At 34.8% G+C, this 27,472-nt stretch overlaps 2 protein-coding genes across 3 annotated transcripts in view; both read left to right on the top strand.

The window, feature by feature from the left end:
- Positions 1–26,918, top strand: AP1AR (adaptor related protein complex 1 associated regulatory protein). Of its 2 annotated transcripts, XM_067735307.1 has the most exons (10): positions 2–389; positions 10,571–10,619; positions 11,112–11,138; positions 13,726–13,751; positions 16,073–16,169; positions 17,336–17,434; positions 19,378–19,436; positions 20,260–20,333; positions 21,404–21,532; positions 24,782–26,918. In XM_067735307.1, the coding sequence occupies exons 1-10, from the start codon at positions 307–309 to the stop codon at positions 25,045–25,047; spliced, it is 909 nt and encodes a 302-aa protein (XP_067591408.1). In that variant the 5' UTR covers positions 2–306; the 3' UTR covers positions 25,048–26,918. The 2 variants fall into 2 exon arrangements, with proteins under 2 accessions (XP_067591409.1, XP_067591408.1); XM_067735308.1 differs by lacking the exon at positions 17,336–17,434 and having other exon boundaries at positions 1–389.
- The window catches only part of ALPK1 (alpha kinase 1), a 163,105-nt gene continuing 160,538 nt past the window's right edge, over positions 24,906–27,472 (top strand). Inside the window, exon 1 of the mRNA XM_067735291.1 lies at positions 24,906–25,043. The gene's annotated coding sequence lies outside the window, so the exon portion shown is untranslated. The remainder of the gene's footprint in view (positions 25,044–27,472) is intronic.

Here is a 27,472-nt window from a genome sequence, read left to right as displayed (position 1 = left end):
GGATCTGAGCTTGGGGATCTGAGGCGAGCGAGGGGCCATGAGGACAACGAGGGAGTCTAGAGCCCGCTGCCCGGCCCTCCTCCCTCGCACAGCGGCGACTCGGCGGCCGCTGGAGTAACCGCTGCCTTTGTTCCGAGCGCCTGTCCCTCCCGTCGCCCTAGCCTTTCACTCCGCCGCGCTCCGGCCGGCCCGCCCTCGGTCCCCGAACCCCCATTCGGCTCGTGCCGCGCGGATGCGGCTGACGGGCCTGGGTTTGGGCTTTGAGCTGGAGGAGGAGGAGAAGCGGCGGCACCTGGGCGGCATGCAATGGGGAACTGCTGCTGGACGCAGTGCCTCGGACTTCTCCGCAAGGAAGCTGGGCGGCTGCAGCGAGTAGGCGGAGGCGGAGGGTAAGCCCCCGGGGGGAGGGGCCCGGCGCTCGCTGGCTCCTCCTATTCGGCCCCTGGCGGGGAACCCCTTTCACTTCCCCAATGGCTTAGAGGAGGCTGGGAGCCCCGGTACCCTCACAGCTGAACAGGCGTCGAGCGGGTTGTCGTAGTGGAGGCCCTGGGAAAGAGGTAGAGAAGGGGGCGGGGTGTCGCTCTTGCCTCCTCCGAGCGAGATTCTCGCTGGGCGCGCTATCACGCGGGGAAAGAGTGACGGGAGGCATCATCTCTAGGAAGCACGGGGCACCCTCACATGAATGGTCAGTAGAACAGGCTCCACGGCGACCCGAGCACTCCCTACGTTGAGCTTGGTTTATTGCTAAAGCTGGTAGTAGCTATGTGTTTGATTCTCTCTTTGGCTCTGACAGAGCAGGTGGAGAATCTCTTCCAAAAAGTTGATGTCTCTGAGAGATTTTTTAGTAGAAGTCATTTGGATGCTGGAGTGAAATAAGGTTTCAGACATTGAGCACTTCTTTGATACTTGCGAATTGCTGGGTTTCCACTGGGCATTCGGATTCTTAATGTTAATAACAAGAGGAGCAGTGTGTAGCTTTTTCATATTAATTTTTTGGAATTTCGAGGGGAATGCCATACCCTGATTGCTACCCACAAGCTCTGTAACACTAGGGAAATCACAGTCCTTCTGAAGTTCTCTTGATTAAATCTGGGATATGCCTAGGTTTTTCTACCCACACCATCCATAGAATAATAGAATTTTGTAATTATTCCATTTTTGTGTTTTTTATTTCATAAGGTAGTGAAAAACTTAAATTCCTTGGAAATTGGCTTTGTTGTTGTTGTTAAATATTTCCCAGGAATTCAAACTTACAATTGAAAATCTGAACCACACCACTTTATGTAAGGAATAAGACATTAATTTTGCACTTTCTGGAACAGATTGCTAAGTTTTCACCATCTGTCCCATTTAACCAACATCATTAGGTAATAAGATGTTCAACATACACATACTGAAAACAAATGATTTATCATTTGGATCTTTTGGCGATGTAGATATTATATGAGTCACTCATTCGTTCATCAGGCACTGTGTGACCTCTGATGCAGAGTAGTTAGGGTTTTACACTAAGTGTCCCTTGAATGGAAAAGTAAGGACTTGAAGACTTTGTGCCTAGTTTTAGTATTTTGGTTTTCCTGACTTAAGGGTTATTACTGTTACAGGGGAACATGGCAACTCTTTTATCTTGTCAGCAAAAGTCATCTAAGTTACTTCTAATTTTTATTCGTAGATACTCATAATAGTCAAGCTGCTTAAATAGGCTTGCCTAAGGACTAGGTGCCACAGAATCTTTGGCTTTGTTAATATTTTTATTTGTTCATTTGTAGTTGTGTTGTAGAATAACTAAAAATAGGATCTTATACTCAAATTAGGTAAGCAAAAATCATTTATATTTCACTTTGGAGTACATTGTTTGGTGTTTGGGATTTTGGGGTTTTGTTCTTTCATGGTGATTTTACAAACTGAAAATGTTTTCCTTAGAGTATAGCATTAAAATTACAGGTTTTACTCCCTGAGCACATGAACTTGACAGCATAGGGAAGGGTGAGGGGAAAATCAGTGAATCATTGTGAGTGTTAATTGTCTGTAGATGTGTCATAAAAGCATAATAGCTGGATCTGTACTCTTCTGGCTGTGGGCAAAACTTGAACAAACAAGTTCTATTGCGGCAGTGAGAGTCTGTGGGTTGTGGACACTGTCATCTAAAACAATATAATAATGATATCCATCCTTTTGTTTTAATCCATAAATGTAGGTTTGAACAGTCAGTTACTTGAATCTTCTGATTAACTTATTGTTTTATATTCATTTTAGGAGCTTCTAATAAACATGCAGAGAGGAAGGTGGTTATAGTTCATTGTTGTTTACAGAATAAGGTTAAACTTTACCTCTCATGTTAGTAGTTGCTTTTTTTTAATCACCTGGTAGTTCTGATTTTCTTTCAGTTATAGGTCTAGGTACTTAACTAGTAGTTCATCTAAGGGCAAAAAAGTTGAGGAGCAATCTGAAAAACTTGATTTATATTTTGTCAACCGTAGGTGGAAGAATCCTGGGCTTTCTTAGGCTGATTTAAGCTGGGCCTCACAAGGGTACGTTATAATCCAGGGCCTGATTTCTTAGCCTTGTAGATTTCCCAGGGGTAGCTCAGAGTCAGATCACTCACTTTTCACTATCCAATTTCAAAACCAGAATTACCTATTTTTAAATTTATAACATATTAGAGAATTCTGGTATTTTATATTCTAGAATATGTAGACTAGTCAGAATATCAATATCAGTGTTAAGGTATGCCAGAAACCTTGCTACTAATAAAGTTATTTGATGGTTAAAGCAGAGGGAGTTAAATATCTTCAAGGAATAACATTTAGACATCCTAATGAGTCATCCTTTTTCACTCCAGGGAGTTTTGCCTACCACACATTCTAGAGGGCTCCATCTGCTGGTCAGCTCTCCTTTTTTTGGGGTAGTACGAGAAATCTTTTGTATAGACACTTATCGTGTTCTTAATTTTTTCTTTCTCAAACTGAAGGTCCAATTAAGTTTTGTTGTGTTGTATTTTAATTCCTATTTCTATCTTACCATATAATTGCACGTAGTGGTTCCAGTTAAGATGTACTGTAGGTTTATATGAAAGTATGCTCATGTTTTATATCTCTCTTGATATTTAACATTTGTTGGCCTTTTTGGCTGCAGCAGCAAAGTTGCCTTCAGACAATAATTTACAGTGATTTGGTGTTTTCTTTACTGGTAAAAAATGATTTTAATAATAGCTGCCAACATATGATTACTTCCTGTGTTCCAGGCACTGTTCCTAAGTATTTTACACTATCTCATTTATTCCTCACCACAATTCTGTGAGGAAGGTGAGTACTATTATATACACTGTAGGTTGAAAATTGAAGCTTAGAAAGTTTAACTTGCCTAAGATAGCAGAGCTGAGATTGCAGCCCAGGTCCCTCTGAACTGAGAGCCTTTACCCTTAACCACTAATATCTCATGGTTTTGTATTAAACATTATAAACATTTTATTAAACATAAATATTATAAACATTTAGTTGCTCTATATCTCTGTGCATTATCTTGTACTTTGTCACTGGGAGCTCTTATGCATATATCTCCACAACTTGGCTCTTTATTCTGTGTGATAAGCTGTCTTCCTTTTCTTGAAACTATGCACTTGACCTCTGCAACATTGCTTTTATCTTTTTATTTTCCTGTTCCTGTCCTGGCTATATTTACTCTCTCTACCCATTAAATATGGAATTTTTCTCTGTCTTTTCTTTATGTAGTTCCCTTAATTTCATCCACTCCTATGGTTTCAACCACCACCACTTCCAAATCTCATGTCTTCTGAACAGACTTCTTTTCAGAGGTTCAGCACTGTATTTTCAGTTGCCTATTGAAGAGATATACTTAGATGTACCAAAGCTCCTCAAATCAACTTATCTGAAGTATCTAATATTTAATATTTGTGTCCCATTAAATATCCGAAATAGTGCATTTCTTTTTCCCCTAGATTTTTTCTTCCTCTGCTTCGTGTATTCCCTAATCAGGGATTAGGGACTCCCTTAACAGCTCTGTTCACAGTCTCTATACTACCAACTTTATAGTCCTCACTAATCAGCTATTCAGTCTTTGCTTAATACATACTGAACCTGTTTCCTTCCTCTGTGCTTCTTCCTTAAACTTTGTCTTTCACATTGCTCTCCCTGTTGTATCTCTACACTTCATGCCATCTCCCCTTCCTGTCAGTAGAGTTAAGCTTTCTAAAAACCACACTGGATCATGCCATTCCCTTGCTTAACAATTTCCATCTGCGAACTATTTCCTACAGCTAAGTTGCTCAACCTTTTTTTCCTTCTGTGACAGATGATGAGTTGCATGGCATTCAAACATGCAACATAATGTCCATCTGAATACTCAGGATTATATGCAGTTCTGCATTTGGGTAAAGAGTATGATCTCACTCTTTGTTCTCTCATTCAGAAAATCATGTCAGAATACAAATCAGAATAACATTAAAAGGAAAACAATGACTCTATTCTAATTTCAAAAAACTTAACTCATTCATAAACCTTAGTATTTTAACTTTTTTGATAAATGATAACCTTCCAATTCAGAGTAGTATGAAGTGCAGACTCCTGACAGGATAACTTAACCTTAATCTATTTTACCAGGCTAATTGCATTTTCTAATTATATTTTCCTTACAGCATAGCATTAAAATTGTAGATTTTACTCCTTGTGCACATAGCGTGGCAGCACAGGCCGGGGGAATTAGTGAAAGGATTCTCTGCCATTCTTTCACTTGGTACATCCCCAATGGCCTGTATACCAGTTGGACTATACCTGTTTCTGTTTTCCTAAATGAACTTGTAAAATCTAGAGAACAGTATTTTCTCCTTTTTTTTTCCTCAAGATAATTCCCTAACTTTGGCATCACTCACATAGTTAAATATATATCTTACCAGTTTTATGTTGACTTACTTTTTAAAGAGACCGTATAGAGAATGAGAATTTTAAATATTTTATCATAATGTATATTGCTAAAGTATACTAATCAGTAGTTATTATTGAATGATTCAGTTTGGTTTTCTGCATGTTTGTCAGCTTTGAGAAGTATACAAGCATAAGATATTTCTCTTGAAATCTCAGAAGTTAGGAAGGAAAACAGTAGCAGACTTAAATGGATATGAATTTCCTGAACATTCTGTGTTGTACCTTGAAGACTCCCCAGGGCTGTGTTCTGAATCTCACTCTGTTCTTCCTTAATATATTTTCCTTCCTTAATGTACTTTCCCTGGGTGATGGCAGGAAAACAGATGACCTTACCTACTACCTGCATACTAATGAGCTCAGTCATCTCAGTCTGAGCCCTGAATATCTTAATTGCCTACTGAGTATTTCCCCTTGGGTATCAAACATAACCTCAAATTCGGTTTGTAAAGTTGAGCTCATCTTTCTTTCCTGCTCACAGTTCTTTACTCCTTTTCTTCATTTTTTTAAAGCCCCAACCATTTTTACTACTTTGTGTCCTACTTTGTGAGTAGTGAAATAATATACGGTTACCAAAGCCATGAACCTGCGAATCATAATAAACTCCTCCTTTTCACTCATCCTCTAAATCCGCGTTGTCAAGTTCTGAATGTCCCCTACCATTTTCTTCAGTGGTTTACCATACTTCTAGGATAAAGACTGAAATATTTAATGTAGCTTTCAAGACCTCCCATTATCTATTCCTTGCCTTTTTTTTTTTTCTGCCTCATTTGTGCCACACTCTTCCTTGAATCAGTTTCTTCCCTTTTTAGTTAGATAACTCCTACTCATCTTTTAGGTGCCAGCTCAAGGATTATTTCCCACAGAAGTCTTCCCAATCTGTTTCCTACCCTCAGGGGATGAGTTCTCACACCATGATGGGAACCATCTTCCTTATCCTCTCAGCACTTCCTCAGGTTATAATTATATCTGAAATAGTGTCATTATTTGGTTAATGTCTGTCTTCTGCTCTCAGTGTAAAGGAACAAGTTCATGCCTATTTTGCTTACCATTGAATACACAGCTCCAAGTTATGTGCATAGTATGTAGTAGATGTTTAGTAAATACTTGTTGACAGAATTAATGTATGCAGTCTTGATCTTTTCATTCCCCTTTGCCTTTGGTAGCTGCTGCTCCCTGAAACATTCCTTTCCACTACTTGGGGGCCTGGCTAATTCCTTCTCCTTCAGCTGATTTTTGATGCTCTTCATCTGAACGTATCCCTTTCAGAGCATGGTAGTTGTTAATTTACCTGTGTGTCTACCCCATTAGACTGTAAACTTCCTGGGTACATGGGTCAATTTTTACTCACTTCTGTACTTTAAATATAAATACATAGCTATGACTGTCATTCAGTTATCCAGGGAAGTAAGAAAAATTAGAACATTCAAAATCATAGACACATAAATGGCAACAGTTTCTGAAAGAAGAAGGTGGTCAACAATTTCAGATGCTGCTCACAGACTGCAGAGGATGAACGAGAAAGAACTAAAAGACCTCTAAGATCCCTTCTAGTTGTTGATCTCCTCTAAATCAGGCTCCTCTTAAAGGACAGTGACTCTTTTTGACATGTTTTCCATCTTCAACATGTTTAACAGGAGAATTTGTCTCTTCCAAGGAACACAATAAATGTTTTGAACATCCAGTCTTCCTCAATTTGCCTTCATTAGGGAGGGGCTTATTTAACAGTAAATATTATTACTTTATTATTACCACCTATGTTGATGCTGTTCTACCTGGAAAATCTGTTGATGGATCATCCCTTGAGATCTGAATGCTTAAATCTTCACTGAAGTATTTGGTACTAATTGAAAAACAATGTGTCCATCATCTTCAATGTAATAGTTTTTGCCAGGCTTCTATTTGTAACCTTTCCAATTTTTGTCTAGAAAAGAAGAGTCTTGGGAAGCTTTTAATTTTTAATAGACTGTGGAACAGTTTACCATGGTTCTTCATTATTTTTTTATAATGTCAAACAGAAGATATAAGGAAAGACTATTATTTTAACAGATACTATACAGGAGAATATGAAGAAAAGGAACAATAACAATGTAGGATTTATGAGAATTTTTTAGTTATCTTTTACTTAAGTCACTTTGATATGAGTATTTGCCTGCTTTCCGTAATAACATGTAGAAGCATAAAAAACTGCATTTTCATTCTATTCTTGATGAGACTGATTTTATCCTTAATAAAAGATTGTCTTGATATCTGCCTTCACAACATTGACAAATAAATATATATGCAAGAATTGCCACTTTTGTACGTCTTTACTTTCAACCTTTTCCAAATACCTTTACATGCCACGATCATTCAGAGTATGATAGCCTATCTTTTCTACCTTTTTAATATCGTTTACATATTTGAGTCTACTTTCACATCGTCAGCGATAGTAGAATAGTTATATAGAAACTTACATTACTTAGAGACAGCTCTCAGGGGCATAAGGATTGTGTATAAAGGAATGTCCATGGATGGCTTTGGAGAGCAACTAACACACCATTGTAAAGCAATTATACTCCAATAAAAGATGTTAAAAAAAATTTTTAAAAGAAAACACAAAATATCAAGACAGTTTTTTTTTTTTTTTTTTTACAGTGGTGTGTTAGTTTCTGCTGTATAACAAAGTGAATCAGCTATACATATACATATATCCCCATATCTCCTCCCTCTTGTGTCTCCCTCCCACCCTCCCTATCCCACCCTCTAGGTGGTCACAAAGCACTGAGCTGATCTCCCGGTGCTATGCAGCTGCTTCCCACTAGCTATCAATTTTACATTTGGTAGTACATGTAAGTCCATGCCACTCTCTCACTTCTTCCCAGCTTACCATTCCGCTTCCTCATGTCCTCAAGTCCATTCTCTACGTCTGCATCTTTATTCCTGTCCGGACAGTTTATAATGGGAAATACTGAAAAAGTCACATTGGAAATGTGTTAGGCTTTTAAGAATCCAATAATACAGAAAGATTTTAGTTTCAGTTTCTTTCATTTACTGCTTAAGTAATGGAGAGCACTCTGAAATCTGAAAGGATACTTTCAAAAACTGGCTTTCTAATTACTTTTAAAATATGTATCACAAAGTTTCTCATCTTCTTTTCAGATAAATTCCAGGATAAAGCTCTTCTAATAAAAATGTTACCCGAGTTTGCCAAATTGCGTATTACTTTAATCTATCAATATAATCTTAGCATTTATGGTAGTAGGAGTCAGTATGTGCCCTTTGTGAGTAATAAGGTCTCAATCTAATCTGTCCTAAAAGGAAAGCTTAAATTTTCTTCCAAACTTATTTTGCTTTTTTGTTTTCTTTCCATTAAAATTTTTTTTGCTATTTTTTAATTTGCTCTTTTGCCATTCTATCTCTTAGACTCTTGTTTACTTATTAGACAGGACTTTGGTTATGGGGACAGAAACCCAAATCAAACTATCGTAGGCAAAAGGTAGAATTTCTTATAAGGATACTAAGTTTGTCAAGTACTAAGGAAACAATGGGCAGGGCAGGGATGCAACTGGTCCTTAGGAATGACTTCAACACTGTCAGAACACTCTTTCAATTGATTTCATTCCTCTTTGCAGGTTGTCAGAAGTATAACCCCTAGCAGCTCCCTAGAGCTCTCAGGAGGGTATATGTCTGCTCAGTTTCTGTATAACCCTGAACCAATCAAATGAAGTCTGGGGGATGGCTATGATCTAGGTTGGTCAGATAATCAGGGAGCCAGAGTCATGCAAGAGCATGATTGTCCTCACCATAGTTAGATATGGAGAGAGGGGACAGAAAAGATAGATTTACAACAGCCAACACCTTGGGCTTCTACTGAAGTTAGCTATATATCTGTGTAAAATTGGGACAGAACACAGTACTCTGCCGTCTAATGTAAGTGTAGTGCAACAGTTACTTCCCTTGGTTTGTATTGAAGACAGTCTTAGCTTCAGGCTTTGCTTCAGCAGTGAAGTCACACTGATGGCTTATACTGGGATGCTTGGTATTAAACTTTATTTTACTATTCAGTTATATCATTCAGTAAGCCTGGAAGAGGAAATAGATTAATCAGAGACAAACTCTTCATTCAGGGAAGAGAGTGATGGTTGCTGAGGGAGAACGTATAGCACTTTATGAATGAATCCTAATGCCAGAACACAGTGCTACTGGAAGGCTCAACTCATTTCTGTTTTTATTTGAGAAATAGGGAAAATAAAAGAATGGGAGCACTAGATGCCTAGAGAATTGGGGTATTTTATTTATATTGGATATGTTCCATGAATTATTAGATCTATGGGATGACAATACCAAATGTTCCGTTTCTACCAATGATCTCTTAATGGGCAATAAAACTGCTTTGCATCTGTTAGCAAATAAAGATTGTACTGGAAAAATTGCTTTTTTTATTCTTTATGGTAATAAAAACTTAGTCATGATAATATACCATTCTCTTTTACTGAGCCCATCTGCCACCTCTGCACACATACACACATAATACAAAGCATTCTGACCTGTCCTAACCCCAGGATTCTTCCCATCTCTCAAAGGGGTGCTTTTTGTTCAAGAGTCCTGACACATTAGGAACCCACAGTGTGATTTTGGATCCCCATGGGAGGATGGGGGGGTCTTCTGTGTCATCAATTTAGGCAGCAATAACAGGATCCACATTATAAGTGAAAGTCTTAAAATTTCCTGGTACTTCCAGTAGTAAAGGAGCTTGAGGGGCTCTGTCCTGTACCAGCTTTCATACTATAGTAGTTAGAGGACATATAGTTAATAGAATGTGGTGATATCTTTGGAGCAGATATAACAAAGGAGATGCTCATTTGACTACATGTAAGTTTCACTAGTAGGAGCAGAAGATAATAACTAGAATTTTTAAATTTCAGCTTTATTGAGGTATAACTGACAAAATTGTAAGACATTTAAAGTATACATTGTGGTGATTTGATATATGTATACATTGTGAGGAGAAATTAAAATTAAAGTCAATATTTCACCCTAGTTGGAAAAATTAATGTAATGGATTATTTGGTAGATGTATATGTGATGTATATTGTTTTTCATTTTCTTTCTTTTATTTGTGCAGGCATGGGATGAGAATAAAAAGCACCTAAGCTTTATATAAACACATATCCCACCATCTAGAGATAACTATTCTTAGCATATTGGCCTATATCTTTTTTAGATTTTTGTTGTTTTGCAAATGTTTAACAAAATTGGGAACATGTTCTTATACATTATTTAACACAGCAGTACTTTAACAAGATATTTTTCTTGATACAGTAAAAATAATGAGATAAAATTTTAAATTTAATTGTATTCTGTTCTATGTAGTAAATATAGTAAATTAACTTATTATTACAGGTATAGTAAATATTAGGACCAATAGAAAAATATTGGTTGACTAAACACTTTTAAACCTACAACTAAGTTTAAAAATCTGGAGTGTTTATATTCTTATGTAAGTTTAGTGGTTCCTTTTTGTAAATATAAGATACTATACATTGGAGAATTTAAAGTTGCTTTTGAGGAAATGTTTTTATGCCACTATATTAACTCAGTTTTAGGATTGATTGTAATTTTTAAAGTTGTTTTCCTGTTTTTCTTCCCAGATCCAAGTATTTTAGAACATGCTCAAGAGGTGAGCACTTAACTATAGAGGTAAGTAGAGTCGTAAATCTGATTGAATAAAACTACCTTCGGAAGGGCAGGAGAGACACTTTTTTTTAAGTAAGGGGAAGGCTCTGTACCTAAATTTAGTATGGACTCTTTATATTTTAATATTAGATAGCTAGTGAATAGGAAGAGAATTGGAGTGGTGGGGGAAGCATGAATAGGGGAGAACAAGTTTGCAAAAGATTAAGATCCCATTCTTCTAGTAGAATTGTTATTTCTACTTAAGAAGTGGTGGGATTTTTTGTTTGTTTTTGTCTTTTTTCTGCCCTATACAACTGAGCGAGAGGGTACACTTCTATCAATTATAGTGGCTTATAGTAGCCAGTGATTCTAGAGACAGATCATTGGTTGCCCTAGTAGAGGTGTGGCAGAATCAAAACAGCAAGTTGATTTTGAGCAACTCCACCATATAATTTTTTGTGAGATATGTACCTTAGACAAATATTCATCCTAACACTCACTTTCTTGTTGTTTCAGTTTGAGAATCTAGTAGAAAGTGATGAAGTAAGTATTTTCACAGCAGTATAAAATTCATATTTGTTCTCATTAGTCATCTCATAAGTTCTGACAATTATTTTTTTAATTTTTATTATATTCTTTTATTTTAGAATTTTTACTTCTTAGTTGTTATTTTTACTTTTTAGTCCCTTATCGTTTCCTTCTTTTACTAATTTATATTAGCAAATTATTCAGAATTTTCTATTATTTAACATATGTAATAATATATATACTACATATATATTATAGTTTCATACATCAGTTATATATTATATGTGTGTGTATATGTATACATATACATAAAACAGGTTTTTAAAGTATTCTGTAGAACTTGAGAAACTTTAAAAAAAGATATTTCTAACATCTTGCCATCTTACCTAAGGTAAAATTCCTCAGCAATCCAGAGTAGACCCATTGTTTGACCATAGTTTTTATAGATTTCTGAGGGTAGAATTTATACATGTTTGTTCTGCAATCACTTTCTGACTTTAGCCATTATCTTTTTTATAAGTTATTCTTTTTGTTGATTTTTGTATTTCACCTCATCTAAAAATCAATTTTAAGATGCATCCCAAGTACAGAAATGTTAAAATGAAAAAAAAAATACATTTTAAAATTAGTGAAATATGGTATACATTTCTTATGCACTGGTATAGTTAGAAGAGTTTTAGTTTGTGTGTTACTTTCCAACTTTGCTAAACTAATTATATGAGTTGGTGTAAATTATTTAACCTGCCTTGGGCCTACTTTCCACATCTCTAAAGTATATTTGACTAGAAGAGCATTGCAAGTTTTTTTTTTCTTCATCATTTTTGTTTTCTAAGGAAAGAGAAAAATGTATTAAACCAAATTTAAATTATTCTTTAGCCCAGCATTTCCCAGAGTGTGTATAGAATACTAGTCTCAGAGTGTAAATTGGCATATTAAAGGTTCTGGGAAGAACTATTAGAAAAATTGTTAAAGAACTGTTAAAGAAAATTATTTAAACTTGTCCAATTTAGCATTTCCCAAATTAATTTGAGTATAAATCTGTTTTTAAAATAGTAATACATATTTATTATTATCTGGTAGAATATATTTGAGGACCTATCTTAGCCTTTTGTTTCCCAGTAAAATTTCTCCCAAATATTTTAGTGTTTCATAGAATCTCGTTTCTTTCCCTTTTCAGAAGTAACATTAATTTTGTGTATTTTTTTAAACAAACACTTAACATATTTTTAAAGTTTCTGACAAGTACTAAATGTAAGATTTCTGTTAACCTTCAATATAGTTCATCCCCCCATCATACAGCTCTTTAAAAGAATGTGTGATTCCAAGTGTTTTCCTAAGGTGCGTTTTGTTTGGTTTGAGTTTGTTTGTTTGTTTGTTTTGCTAACCAGTCTTTTCCTCTCTCATGTCATAGTTAGTGTTTGGTTTAGTTGAATGTCACATCCTGCTTTGTAGTGCTTTTTCCTAAGTTAATTTGGACCATTTGAAATTTTATTTCTGCTGTTACTTAGTCATATATTTTAATTGTGAGATGTGAATAGCACAAATGTGTAAGAAATGCATAAATCCAAATCAGTCTTGAAAGTAGTTACAGTTTGCTTTGGAGGAAAAAACTGTAGGTAATTTCAGAATCCCAGGAAAGAACAAAAGCAGTCTCGTTATCTGTGGTAGTTACTTTCTATGAAGTTGCCGTGAATTCTGAATTAGTGGATACTGGAACATTACTCCTAGGGGAAATACAGAATTAGCTTCCTACAGGCTTCTGATCACAACATTTTCATCAACTGATCAATATATAACCTTGTTTTATGTTTCTGTTTGACACCTTATTTTAGTGTATATTATTGATTCATTAACTTTGAACTCACTAACAACAGCGCTAATAATTCATGCCTGAATGAAGCTTATCTAACACATGTATTTGTAGGCACATGTAGGCATGTCACACCTTCTTATGATTAGGAACAATAGACAGCACTTCAGCACTACACATGGGCGTCATTTTAAACAGCAAAATCAGGAACAAAAATGCAAAAAGTGACACTGCATAGGCTGCAAAGAGGGCACAGTAAGAGTGCTGAAACAGGAAGACAGAGCATCATCTTCTACTTCAACTGGGAATGTGTATGTCAGGCAACCAGATTTTTTGCTGCTCTGTGTATGCCCATGAATGACCATAAGAGTGAGGGGAGCATTGGTTTTGATGTTGCAAATAAATTTTAACTCATTGGTGAATTTTCAAATCTGGAATCTGCGAATAATGAAGATCAATTGTAAATGATGAGAACATAGAGAATATGTTGTCTAGTACCATCTTGAACCCAGAAGGTCATTTGGTGTAGAGTAAATATTTGTTATAAAAAATTAAGAAATGTCCAACAATTGGTTGCTATATAATTAAGATAGATAATAAACTAAATTTTGCCTTTGAGAAATAGTAAAATGTTAAAGCTTTTTGTTTAAAACACTTTTAATAATGAAATTTATTACCAAGGTAAAATAGATAAGCAGAAAATATTTTGATTAAATAAAAATTTTATTGGCTTGCCTTAAATAGAATTCAGCTAGTGAAATTTGTATAATTGTTTAATTAATTCTTGCACAGGGGGAAAGCCCAGGAAGCAATCATAGGTAAGGCTTTTTTTTTTTTTTTTTTTTAATAAAACAAACAACTTCTATGTGAACTATAAGAAGCTCTCTAAAAATCCAGGCTCTGTCATTTGCTTGCTTTGAGGCATTGAACAGTTTACATTTCAGGACCTTGGTTTTCTCTTTCTATAAGATTGAGGCAATATCTCAAAAGGTTGTTTTGAACATTAAAGAATTTAATCTACATAAGTGCCTAAGTGCTTTCCTACTGAACGTAAGTTGTTATATATATTTTAGTTTTAAAAAACTATTTAATATATTAATATTGATAAGTACATTTCTTTGAATTTGTAAAACTTTATCCCCCTTTTGCTTCCTTATGACATTCTAAAACTTGTTTTACTAATCATGTTTTTTACTTTATATAAGTAATACCTCAAAAAACAAACAAACAAAAAGCCCTAGGCAGAAGTTAGGGCTAAAGGAACAAAAGTAGGAGACATTACCTTATACATGGCTGGTTATAACCATGATAATTATCAAGACCTGAAGTTGGGGAAGGGGGAGGAAGTGGGGTGATTGGAGCATGGAGAGAGAGCAGTTGGTCTGAAGACTGAATAGGCAGACACTAGAAGAGGATTCAGAAGATAGCCAAGAAGCAGTGGGCAAAAAGAACCAGGAGAGCATAGAAAGCCAAGGGAGGAGGTAGAGACAGACTGACAGATGGAATGGAGGGAATGGTCAGCACTGCCACATGAAACTGAAGAAATATTATAAGGACTTAAACTGTCTCATATTTGGCAACATAGAGGCCATTAATTACCTTTGTTAGAGTTAGTAGAGCGATGAAAGCAGATGCAGACTGTCATGAGTTGATGAGAGAATGGGAAGTAAGGACATAGAAGGGAAGAGAAACACAGTTGTTAGGAGCAAGGAGCTAGACTACTTGGGTTCAGATTCTAGCTTTGCCACATACTATATGACTTACTTGGACATAATCTGTCTTCATCTCATTTCCCTCATATGTATGATCTCTGTATCTACCTTACAGGGTTGTTTTGAGAATTAAAATTAGTCAATATATGTAAAGCACATAGAAAAGAACCTGACACATAGTAAGTGCTAGATGTGCTATCAATAAACTTTTAATTTCAGACATTTTGGCTGAAATGAGAAGGAGAGAGCGAGCAGTAGTTAGAGATAGATATAGGTCAAATGAAAGTTTTTCCTTCTTCCTTTCTTTCCTTCCTTTCTTCCAATCTTCACAAGGAAGAGAGGTGAAAACAGACAAAAAGAGTAGACTGAAGAAAAGAGGTACTAATTGATGGAGCAATGTCCCACAGAATTCTCTGGAGTGAAGGTGGTGTGGGGTAGCATCAGTGATGAATGAATCAAGTATAAGTGTGACAGGTGACCTTGAACAAATTAAGGAATACCACCTCTTTAGAGGAAGGAGGGAAGAGTAGGGAGGATAGACTTAGGTGAGAGGAGGACTGGCAAGAAGTTGAGGGATTTGATGGTTGGAGACATGCTCGTCATGTCTCAGAGTGGGGTGAAATTGACTTCTAAGAGAAAAGACTTTGAATGAAGAACTTAAGGAGTGTGTTTGTGAACATTTTGAAGTAGTTAGCATAGGATGTGAGAGGGAGTTGGCCATGTATAAGTAAAGGGTTATTGCTAGGGGCAGAGGGCCAAACAGATGTAGGATTTTCTCTCACAGCTCTCAGCAGAAAGAGCTAATCATGGAAATGATCCAAGGTCAGAGAATGAGTAATCTGGGTGAATAAGGCATAATGACAGGTGTGCAGGAAGGCGAGTATGTGGGTAAGAAAGTACTTCAGATTTGCCACAGAGTCCACACTGGTTGTAAGTGAAGTAAAGCCAGAAGATGATCAGGATCGATAAACTGAGAGAAAAGGGAGGATCAAGGGCCTGGGGTGGTTAGAGGGATTGAGCAGGATAAATAGGGCAGTGGGTATGAGAGTTAGGAGTTCCAAAATGATATGAGGGCTGAGATCAGAGTATAGTATACTGAAGTTTATATTTTATGATGAACATTTTGGGATATAGTCAGATGGCTGAAGAGCCAAAGTAAAGGGAGTCCACATTTCTTTAAAGTTGATTTTAGGGCTAAAAAACGGTACTCTGATAGTATATCATCTTATATACCAAATTATAACAAGTATTAGAATGTATGATTTTTTACTCTAACAATTGAAATCATAGCATCAAATTGCTTTAATACATTTTTGACAGTAAAATTTCATAATTTCACTGATTTTATGAGTATTTTATTTAACTTGGACTCATCAGCACTTTTTTTTTTCCTTTTCTTTCTTTTTCTGCCTTATTTTTCTCTGTAGGCCTCTTACTGAGGAAGAAATTGTTGACCTAAGAGAGAAGCATTATGATTCTATTGTTGAAAAACAGAAAGATCTTGATATGAAAATCCAAAAAGAGGTAAATAGTCTTATGTTGCTTAAGTATATATTATCATAAAGTCTCTGTTTATATGGGAAAGATGTCATTAAATAATATATTGCATGTGAACCTAAATTTAGATACATAGAGGTGAAAATGAGTTAAAAGTTAAAAAATTATTCCAGCCTATAATAATTTGGTTTAGTTTGGCACAATTTATCAGAAATCATATGCTGCCAATAAGTGAAGAGAATACATTCTTCTGAAAATAATTTCTGAATTCACAAGTAGGGACTCTGGCAAGATACATGCACCTTTGTGTTTAAAACTAACTTTAAAAATTACTCTGTTTCACAATAAGTGGTTTATTTTTTAAAATCTTTTTTTTTGTCTTGGATTTATTTATTCTTAGTAAGTGAACCAAGTACTTCTAACAATCATAAATGTTATATTTACTTTAATATATTTACAGAGGTGGCCTGTAATTATAGTTTTGCATTCACTAAACTAAATGGAATACGTCATATTCCATTATACATTTAAAAATAGTCTGTTTAGTACCAATTAGTGATTTCAACAGCATTAACTTAAGCTACACAATAGATGCTAATATTAGGCTAAAGAAAAATATTGTGTTTGATTTTTAAATTTGATTTGACTTGCAGTAGATTATCATTAAAGCAGTTCGTATGCTATTATGAATGGCAGGAACTTAAATTTGGAAGTAATTTTTTAATAACTTGATGGTAATAAAATACAGGACATGTGTATCAATGCACCATGAACTTTGTGAAAGCTTACTTCGCTTTGGTAGACAGTGATGTGATTGACCTTAGTTTTAAAGACCTTGGACTAAGGAGGGCCCAAACCATGAAACTAATCAGGGTGATCGGCATTGGAACGATTGTTGAGAATGAAGATCACTGCATATTCTAAGGAAAGAAACAGTTTTGTATTTATGCAAACTAGATGCTCTACTTTATAATTCAACTTCTAAAGAATTCTGTAACATGTTTGATATCATTTGAATTATTTTGTAAAAAGAGAAATGAGAAATCGCAGAAATTTAATTCTATTATGCTTTGTAGAGCTCAGTTATTTTTTTAATAATTTATTTTTTATTTTATAAATAGAAGCATTTTATTTTTAGAGCAGTTAGACAGGTTCTGATTTTTGTTAATCCTTATTGTTTTGTTCATGTACAGTTAGCCTTACAAGAAGAGAAGTTAAGACTAGAAGAAGAAGCTTTATACGCTGCACAGCGTGAAGCAGCCAGGGCAGCAAAGCAGCAAAAGCTCTTGGAGGTGAGGGGAAAAGACCCCGACATATATTAGGGCTGCTTTTCTCCTGATTTTCTTTGACAAATCTTAGTTGGGACTTTTTCCCCCTAGAATCAAGGGCTTCTTATTCAACAACAAATGTATTTATTCCTATACTCTTAGGAATTTTAAAGGGAAATTAGTTGGTCTTTAACAGCTAGAAATAACATCAAATTATATGCTTGCTACTGAGTGCTCTTTAGCTTTAAATTACCAGAAGCTAATTCTTGTTTATCGCAAAAATGAACTTTATACTTTTCCAAAATTCAGCATTCTTTTGGAAAAATAAATATACTCTTAGATGAAACATTGCAAAACTAACCTTTAAATATCATTTCTGCAGCATTTTTTAGTTTATTTTGTGAGTTTTTTTTTTTTAACAATTTCTTGAACTGCTAGACTTTCTTATACTTCCTAAAATTGGGTAAGCTGAGCGATTTTGCCCCATAGGAATACTCTGTATTTCTCATCTTTATATTTGTGTCTTTGGGAGATTGGGAGTTTGGGTCTTGGGAAATCTTTGATGTAGTATCAGAAAAAACAACAGATTTATCATATCTTACCATGCTGTATTCAAACATGGCATTGTTATAATGCCAGACAGCTATTAATAATAGACATTTATGGAGCCCTGGCTAAGTGTCAGTAACTGTTCTGATTAGTTTACATGTTTTACCTTGTTTAATCGTCACAACAATCCTAGGAGAAAGGTAGTGTTTTTAATCCCCATTTTATAAGTGATGAAACCAAGGGACAGAGATGTTAAGTAACTTAAGATCCTACAGCTAATAAATGGCAGAGCCAGAATTCAAGCACTGCTTAGCCACTTTTCTATTTAGTATTTAGTATCTTCCTCCATCTTTTGCCTATGTGAACTCTACTGCAGTGTTAACTGAAGTGTAGTACAAGGATTATGTCACATAATTATTGTAACTTAGATGAACTAAAAAATCATGTATCATTTTCTGTGTGATTTCTATGGGACCCATGCTCTTCATCTCTCTCTCTTTTTTTTTTTTGGTGTTTCAACAGATTAATTAGATTATGTGAGGGAGTATCTTTTTTATTTTTATTTTTTACTAACTTCTAAGTAATGGGAAAGTTTAAAAATTAACTCACCTTATACTAAGAAAGGAAAGTATTTTTCTGGTTATAATTTAGACATCTCTTTTTGCTATAATAAATTCTCTGCTGCTTACCTTTTAAAGACTACCTTTTAAAGACTAAAATGATTCCATATGCAAAATCTGAGTTCCTGAGTTTTTTCTTCCTTGAATAAATATTGATATGGGAACACATAGCAGTCTGTACACATATGCTGACACAAAGATACACAGATACATGCAAATTCATTTGATTTTAACAGTAGCCCTATGAATTTGCTAGGACAGTATTATAGCCATCTGTAATTTACAGATGAAGAAACAGAAAATAAAGGACATGCCAGGGACATACAGTAATAACTGTCAGAGCCATAACTCTGACAGGTTTTCTAAATCCTCTGTTTTTATTATTTCTGAGTCAAGCCAGCCAGGTCTTTTAGATTTTTTAATTGCTACTTATTTCACCCAGAATAGAACTTCATATACTGTTTTAACTATTACTTTCCAGTTATTAGAAGTTCTTAGGTGTAATAAGGAAGTCAGATATACCAATATATATTTTTTAAGTTATTTTTTAATAACAGTATGAATAGTCTGACCACTTAAGGATTATACACTAAAAAATTGAGAGAAATTCTACCCATGAATAAGAGGATATAGAAGTGAACAGTGATTAATTTAAGGAAAGAAAAACTTCAATGGAATAACTTTTAAAGTTTTTTTTTCCCCGAAACTAGAAAATAACACTTTCTGGCATTGCATGAATAGTGTTAAAAAACATAATTTTACAACAGAGTGATTTTGTGTTGCATTATGTTTCCAAAGCAAGAAAGACAGAGAGTTTTGCAGCAATACCATCCTTCAAACAATGGAGAATATCAAAGGTAAATAGTGAAATATACTTCTTCCCTTGGTGGTAGAAAATATTATTTCCAAAGAGAACACAGTACACCTCTGGATGCTTATATACATATTCATGTGTATATGTTGCATAAAAAATGATTGCTTCTTGAAGACACTTGTAAGAATACTGAGAACATTTGCTTTCTTTATGTTGGAAAATGATCATCATTTATTTTAAATTGACTTTATTGCATTCTTAAGAGTGGTCACATCTTTCATACAGAATATGATGCAATAGCACACTGAATGCCTTTGGATAAATTGTTTATGCCTTGGTTGTTTGTGTTTTCCTTAGCTCCTCTCTTTTCTTATAATAAAGTTTATGTGTGATCTTTTTTTTTTTTTTGGCTGTGCCATGGGGCATGTGGGACCTTAGTTCCCCGATCAGGGATCAAACCTGTGCCCCCTGCATTGGGAGCAAGGAGTCTTAATCACTGAACAGCCAGGGAAGTCCCTATGTGATCATTTTTTAGAAGATGCATTTCAATGTCACATTTCCAGGAGTATTTCCTGCTCACTCAAAGAAAATTGTTCATGCTTCATTATTGTAAATTACAAGTTAAACTTATGGCTAAGCTTTGGATTTTGACTTCAAGACTAACCAAAATCTTATTATTTTTCAGTTTATTGCTAGCATTAGGAAAAGTAAGACCTGTTTTGACTAGGTTATTCTAATTGTACAGCAATTATGAATTTGTATGGAATAGACCTTTTCAAACCAAAATGCCATCATTTAACTTAAGCATGAATTATGTTGTATCTACTATGAATATATAAAAAAAAATTATTTCACTTTTATTACAGTTCAGAACCAGAAGATGACTTTGAATCTTGTTTGAGAAATATAAAGTCACAGTATGAAGTATTTCGAAGTAGTAGTAAGTCTTTTAAAATGTCTGCGTTCATTTTAAGGTTACTTTATGCCACGTTAAACAGATAATTGAAGATCCTGGCTCTGTTTTTCTAGAAGAACTTTCTGCCCTTCAATTTGTGTTGCCCAAATAAGTCAATTAACTAGTCCTTAATTATACAATTTTATCTTTCCTTTTTAAAAAGGAGTTGGAGAAACAGGAACAGACTCACAGATACAGAGAACAGACTTATGGTTGCCGGTGGAGGGGGGAAGGGGAAGGGATTGATTGGGAGTTGGGGGTTAGCAGATGCAAACTATTATATATAGAATGGATAAACAACAAGGGCCTACTGTATAGCACAGGGAACTATATTCGATGTCTCATAATAAACCATAATGGAAAAGAATATGAAAAAGAATATATGTGTATTAACTAAATCACTTTGCTGTACAGCAGAAATTAACACAACATTGTAAATCAACTATACTTCAATAATATAAATTTTAAAAATAAATAAAAGGAGTTGGAGCAAAGAAAAACCTCAGGCTATTTCTGTAGATATGTATAGGGAATCAGGAATTCCTTTTTCCATTTCCACTCTGTTCTCACCTCTCCTCCTCCCAGAAAAGGGAAGCAGGTACACAAAAGTGTATTTATTTTACTTACTACAAATTATAAGATTAAACTTTTCTCCAAGTTTCAAAAGTCAAAACTCCTGTGCTCCCCAGATAGGGAAGAATAGTAGTGGTTCCTTTTGAAAATATAGGTGCTTTTCATTTATCATTTTTAGTTTTTCATTTTTTTTGCCCCCTTTTGTAATTGACTATTAAAAATACTGCCTAGAGTTCATCATATTTTAAAAATTTATGATTCATTTAAATTTGCATGTGTACTGTGCTATATGGCAAAAAAAAGTAAAAAGAAAGCAGGAAAAGCCCTTTATACTATTTCTAACAGAAACTTACCAGTGTAATGATTTCAATAATTGTTTTTTATGATGTTATGATTTGAAGAGAGATGATTATTGCAAAATAAATGGTTGTAGTAAAAGAGTATAGCTCACCACATCTAATTGTATTTGGTGTATATTCTAGGACTCTCATCAGATGCCACGGTTTTGACACCAAATACAGAAAGCAGTTGTGATTTAATGACCAAAACTAAATCAACTAGTGGAAATGATGACAGCACATCTTTAGATCTAGAATGGGAAGATGAAGAAGGTATTTTATATTTACAATTTTCCTGAATATTTTTTTAAAGGAATTTTGCCTTTTTTTTTTTAATTTTATATATTTATTTATGGCTGTGTTGGCTCTTCGTTTCTGTGCAAGGGCTTTCTCTAGTTGCGGCAAGCGGGGGCCACTCTTCATCGCGGTGCGCCGACCTCTCACTATCGCGGCCTCTCTTGTTGCAGAGCACAGGCTCCAGATGCGCAGGCTCAGTAATTGTGGCTCACGGGGCTAGTTGCTCCACGGCATGTGGGATCATCCCAGACCAGGGCTCGAACCCGTGTCCCCTGCGTTAGCAGGCAGATTCTCAACCACTGGACCACCAGGGAAGCCCTACCTGAATATTTTTATTTAATATGTGTTAATTTATAGAAATCTACTTTGTGTTTTACTTTATTTAAACTGAAATGAATGCAAGGCCTTGAAAAATCAGTGTAAAAATTTCTTAGACTCTTATATTTTATCATTTGTTGTAAATTGTTTAGAAAGTTTCTGAATTCTTTTTTTTAATTGTTTTTATTTTTGGCTGCATTGGTCTTTGTTGCTGCGCATGGGTTTTTCTCTCGTTGCGGCGAGTGGGGGCTACTCTTCGTTGCGGTGCATGGGCTTCTTATTGCAATGGCTTCTCTTGTTGCGGAGCGCGGGCTCTAGGTGCGCGGGCTTCAGTAGCTGTGGCACACGGGCTCTAGAGTGCGGGCTCAATAGTTGTGGTTCACCGGCTTAGTTGCTCGGCAGCATGTGGGATCTTCCCGGACCAGGGATCAAACCCGTGTCCCCTGTATTGACAGGCAGATTCTCAACCACTGTGCCACCAGGGAAGTCTGAAACTTGCTTAGTGTTAGTTAGTTAGTTCTTAGTGTTTCTTGAGATTTAGAAAATAAATGTTGTTTCTCATTTTAAGGTTTTTGTAATCCAGCCCATTTTACTCTGTAGGAATTACTGCCCGCTTGTGAGCAACCTAAAGCCAAAATTTAATTAACTTTTGGTTCATAATAAATAAGCAATTTGTTAGTTCTGTTGGTAGTACAAAAGCCATAACACAGACATGAGTTTGAATTTTACCTGGTATATCTTCCCAGCTATAGTACTTTAGATAGGTTTCTTAATCTCTCTAAACTGCAGTTAGTTCATCATAAAAAGGGAATTGTAAATCTATAAAAATTTAATTATTATTAAAATAATTATAAATTATAAACCTATAAAAATTTAATTATTATTAAAATTATAATAATTATAATTATTTATAAATTATAATTTATAAATAATTATAAATTATTTGAAGAATGATAATTCACTATTATATACTGATGGTCTAAAAAAGCTTGGCACATAATAGACAGTCAATAAATATTTGAACAAATTAAATCATGAATGTTAGGAGGAGTAAATAAAATTTATATAAAACACCCAGTACATAGTGTGGCACATAGCAGGTACTCAAAATTATAGCTAAATGTGGACTTTTTTTTTTTTTTAAATATTCAGCTATTTCACTGAATAAGGCCCAAGTCTTTATTTTCATTTTAAGAAATAGGTAATCCCAAAAGGAAGAATCAGTTACAGAATAGGGAACTTTAACTTTAATTTTTTTTAATATTCAATATCAAATATTTCATAGAATTTTGAGATGGAATAGACCTTAGATATACTCTAGTTGAGCCATTTGTTTTATCAATAAAGAAACTGAATAACTTTAGCAAAGATTGCGTTAATTTACTTAAGTCTTCTCAGCTAAACACTGTTTCCCCAACCCTATACTTTTGTTATTGTGTATTTATATCCCAATCTAGATTTTAAATTTATTTTTATTTTAGCATCTTGTTCAATTTGATCTAAAGCCTTTCAGGTGTTTTAATTCCTGATTTGTCATCCTTGCTGTATGCTAATCAAATTTTTAGATAACATGACTTTCAAGTTTGTTATTCAAATTATTATAACAGAATTATTAAACTAGACTAGGTAGAAGGCAGAACCCTCTAGAAACCTGATGATGTCTAATCCAGCTTCCTTTAGACATATTATTCAATTAAGTACAAATCCACAAACTTATATTAGTCTCCAACTCATTTTTATTGTGTCTATAAGGATGATTTAGTTTGCTAGGTTGAGTGTGCAATTTTGGGGGAGTGACAGACAATAGTGATAGATTTATTTTTTTTTTTTAAATGTATTTATTTGGCTGCACCAGGTCTTAGTCGTGGTATGCGGGATCTTTAGTTGCAACATGTGAGATCTAGTTCCCTGACCAGGGATCGAACCCCAGCCCCCTGCATTGAGAGCGTGGAGTCTTAACCACTGGACCACCAGGGAAGTCCCTAGATTTAAATGTTCTTTTATTATTGTAGGATCTGATTCTTTAAGCTCAGAAAACAAAATTATTGGGTGTGTCTAGAGATATTCTCTTATAATCTCTTTTCTTAGATTTTAATTCTATTAGCAGTGTTGATTCTGCACTTGCAAATTCAAATTTCTTTTCTGTCCTCCCTCTCTTCCTTCTGCCAAAATGATGTTTTTTTCTTCAAAGATTTTTGATGCTCACTTTACTGATCAGTTTCTTTCTGTTCAGAATTAGATCTAGAACAGTTTACCCTAGAAATGTCTCTACTTTGTTATACTAGAGTCAGACTAGCAAAAGAGCACAGACTTTGAAGCCAAACTGCATGGAATCTGTTTCTTGCCCCACTACTTCTATTGCTATGTGACCTTGGGCAAATCACTTTCCTCTTTCTGCCCTAGTTTCCTCAACTGCAGAATGGGGGATAATGATAGTACTGTAGGTAACTTCATAGAGTTGTTGAGGATCAAATCAGTTAACATATGTCAAGTGCAAACAACATTAACTGGAACCTAGTAAGTGCTGGAAATGTGTATATTGTTATCATTATCATTAGAGTTACTATTATCTCTGAGAAATGAAATTGTCATCTAGGTAGGAAAGAAGTTTTGCAGACACACTAATTTGGCCGTATAAGACTAATAGCAATTGAAATCCTCCATGCATTCTGCTTTACTTATGGCTCTTCAGAAATTTCATCTTACTAGATTACCAGTGTTGCATAAAACTGTCCTTTGTTGAGTATTAATGTTCACTGTAGGATTATACCCTAACATTTCCCTTAAGAAAGGCTTCCGTATGACTGGCTTTTTAAGTTAATTCACAAATCAAGTCTGATAGTTTGTCTTTTAATATAGCTCTTTAAATCTTTACTGAGATTTCTAATAACCCTGCCCATATAATAGGAATGAATCGAATGCTTCCAATGAGAGAACGTTCCAAAACAGAGGAAGACATTCTCCAGGCAGCACTTAAGTATAGCAGCAGGAAGACTGGAAGTAATCCTACATCTGCCTCAGATGATTCCAACGGGCTGGAGTGGGAGAATGATTTTGTTAGTGCCGAAATGGATGATAATGGCAATTCTGAGTATTCTGGATTTGTAAATCCTGTATTAGAACTGTCTGATTCTGGCCTAAAGCAATATGATGTGGATCAACAAAAACGGTAGGGAAAAATTGTGTGATCTTGTTTATCAGTTATGACCAAATGTTTAAAACCAACTAGAATGTATAAATGGTTGTGCTGAGCCTTTTTGTAAGAGGGGAAGTAAGAAACATGTTATAAATGCTTATTAGAAAGGAATAGGAATGATAGGTTATATCTGAATTGCTTCAGAATTAAGTGCAATTTCATCATCTGCCTTCTGCTTTTCAAAAACAATTTAATGGTTCTGTCATGTTATTAATTAAATTTCTTTAACTCTTTTCTTCATAGCAATCCTGTTTACTGTTTGTAGATTTTCAGCTTTTAAAATAGTTTTATTAATTTCACCTTGAATGCTTTCTTAACTCTGTTTCAGTAGCTAACTGCGAAAGTATTAAGGCATTTTGTGTTAATTCTCAGCAGATGTGAAGGGAGCATGAGGAGGGACTGCCAGATTCAGATTCAGAATAGTGTTCCCTTTTCCAGCATTATTCATTCCTATGACTTACTTAAATTTTATTATGTGATAGTAAGCACAATTAATTTGAGTAGATGACCCGAAAGAAAAGCCGAAGTATCAGTTTCTTTCTATACTTGTTGCATATCCTACTATAATAATGTTGACTCAGTCTGAACAAGGTATGTGATATGTTAAGATAATCTTTCAGAGTTTGGACACTTAAAGTGAGTAATCAAAAGATATTTAAGAAAATATATATACTTAGGTGGGGTTTTTTGTGTTTTGTTTTTTTGTTTTTGTTTTTTTTGCGGTACATGGGCCTCTCACTGTTGTGGCCTCTCGCGTTGTGGAGCACAGGCTCCAGTCACGCAGGCTCAGCGGCCATGGCTCACGGGCCCAGCCGCTCCGCGGCATGTGGGATCTTCCCGGACTGGGGCACGAACCCGCGTCCCCTGCATCGGCAGGCGGACTCTCAACCACTGCGCCACCAAGGAAGTCCTATACTTAGGTTTTTCACTTCCTTTTCTGTGCCACTATAAATGAATGTTGACTTTAATTGATATAGTAAATTTCTATCTGTCATTTTTTAAAATTCTGTATTTCCAATGAATGGTCTTGAAAGATTTCACACAGAACATATTCTCTGTGCATGATTTATTAAGAAGGGAAAACCTGAAAAAGGTAATACGGGTATTTCAAAGTAAATAAAATCCTTTCTGGCATGAAAGAATCCATTGATTTTATTAAGCTTTCCTTTGCCTTGTAATACAACATGCTTTAATGGGATGGAACTAAGTAAATCAATATATATAACTGAATTTTACGATATACAGTTAACTTTTCTTTTCTCTAAAGTTTACGTATCAATTTAAAAGGCCAAGGATATAAGACACTCCCTGATTGCTTGTCTTGATTTTGCTGAGGATTGAATATGACTTTAGTAAGCAAACTGTTTTTCAATTTTTCCTTAGTGTTTTTTTTTAATTTTTCTTGCAACAATGACAGTGCATGTTCTCGAAAATATAGGAAGGTCCAGATATAAATAGTAATTTAAAGTTCTTGCTATACTTTAAAAATATCATGTGGCCCTTTCAATATTTGAACTGCTGGGCAATGACATATATAGTTTTGTCACCTTTTTTAATCTCATAGAAATAAATATGACACTTTAAATATGTAAATATATTAGGTAATGCTGTTATTTATGTCTCAACATAATTTAAGTTGTAGCTATGTCATTGGAAATATTTTAAAGATAATCTATATTCACGTTGCCTGTGTTATGCTTTTTAAAGTTTGTATACATCAGATGTATATTTTTGGTTTGGCATAAGCTACTATTGTAATTTTTCTTGGCATTTTGTTCATAAAGAATTTTTTGAAGGAATGGTAACTTCTCAAAGATTGTGAATAAACACATTTTTACATTTAAATAATTTGATTATTATAATAAATTATTTGATTATTACTAGTTTTACTCCATAAACATGCAACAGTTTTGACTCCTGGCTTGTAATTATTTTATTAAATCTGCTATGAAGACAAAAAAGAATGAATTGGTAAAGCAGGATGGAACTAAACTTGAAAATGTGTTTGAACTGCTAAGAAAAGGATATCAATTTTCTTGCTTTGTATGTTTATAAAAAACACTAGAAATAACATTTATTCAGCAAATATTGGAGAATCTACTGTATCTGGTAGGGTGTTAGGGAGAGTGAATTTTATTTGATGTAGAATAGGAAGCCACTGACTTTTTGTAAGCCAGAGTGTACAGTGATCAGATTTGCATTTTCGAAAAATTCCTGTAGCTGCTATGTAGAGAATATGCTGTAGGAGGGCACAAGTGGATATATGTATAGTACTCCCAGTGGGACATGGTGTGGCTTGGATTGATAATTGCTATAGGAATGCAGAACAGATTACCTTTAGAGGTAGACCAACAAGATTTTTTTTCAGTTTTATTGAGATATAATTGACACAGAGCACTGTA

The sequence above is a fragment of the Pseudorca crassidens genome, chromosome 4 (assembly GCF_039906515.1).
Source record: "Pseudorca crassidens isolate mPseCra1 chromosome 4, mPseCra1.hap1, whole genome shotgun sequence".
NCBI lineage: Eukaryota > Metazoa > Chordata > Mammalia > Artiodactyla > Delphinidae > Pseudorca > Pseudorca crassidens.
The sequence above is the reverse complement of the archived record's forward strand: the minus strand, read 5'-3'. Positions and strand labels throughout refer to the sequence as shown.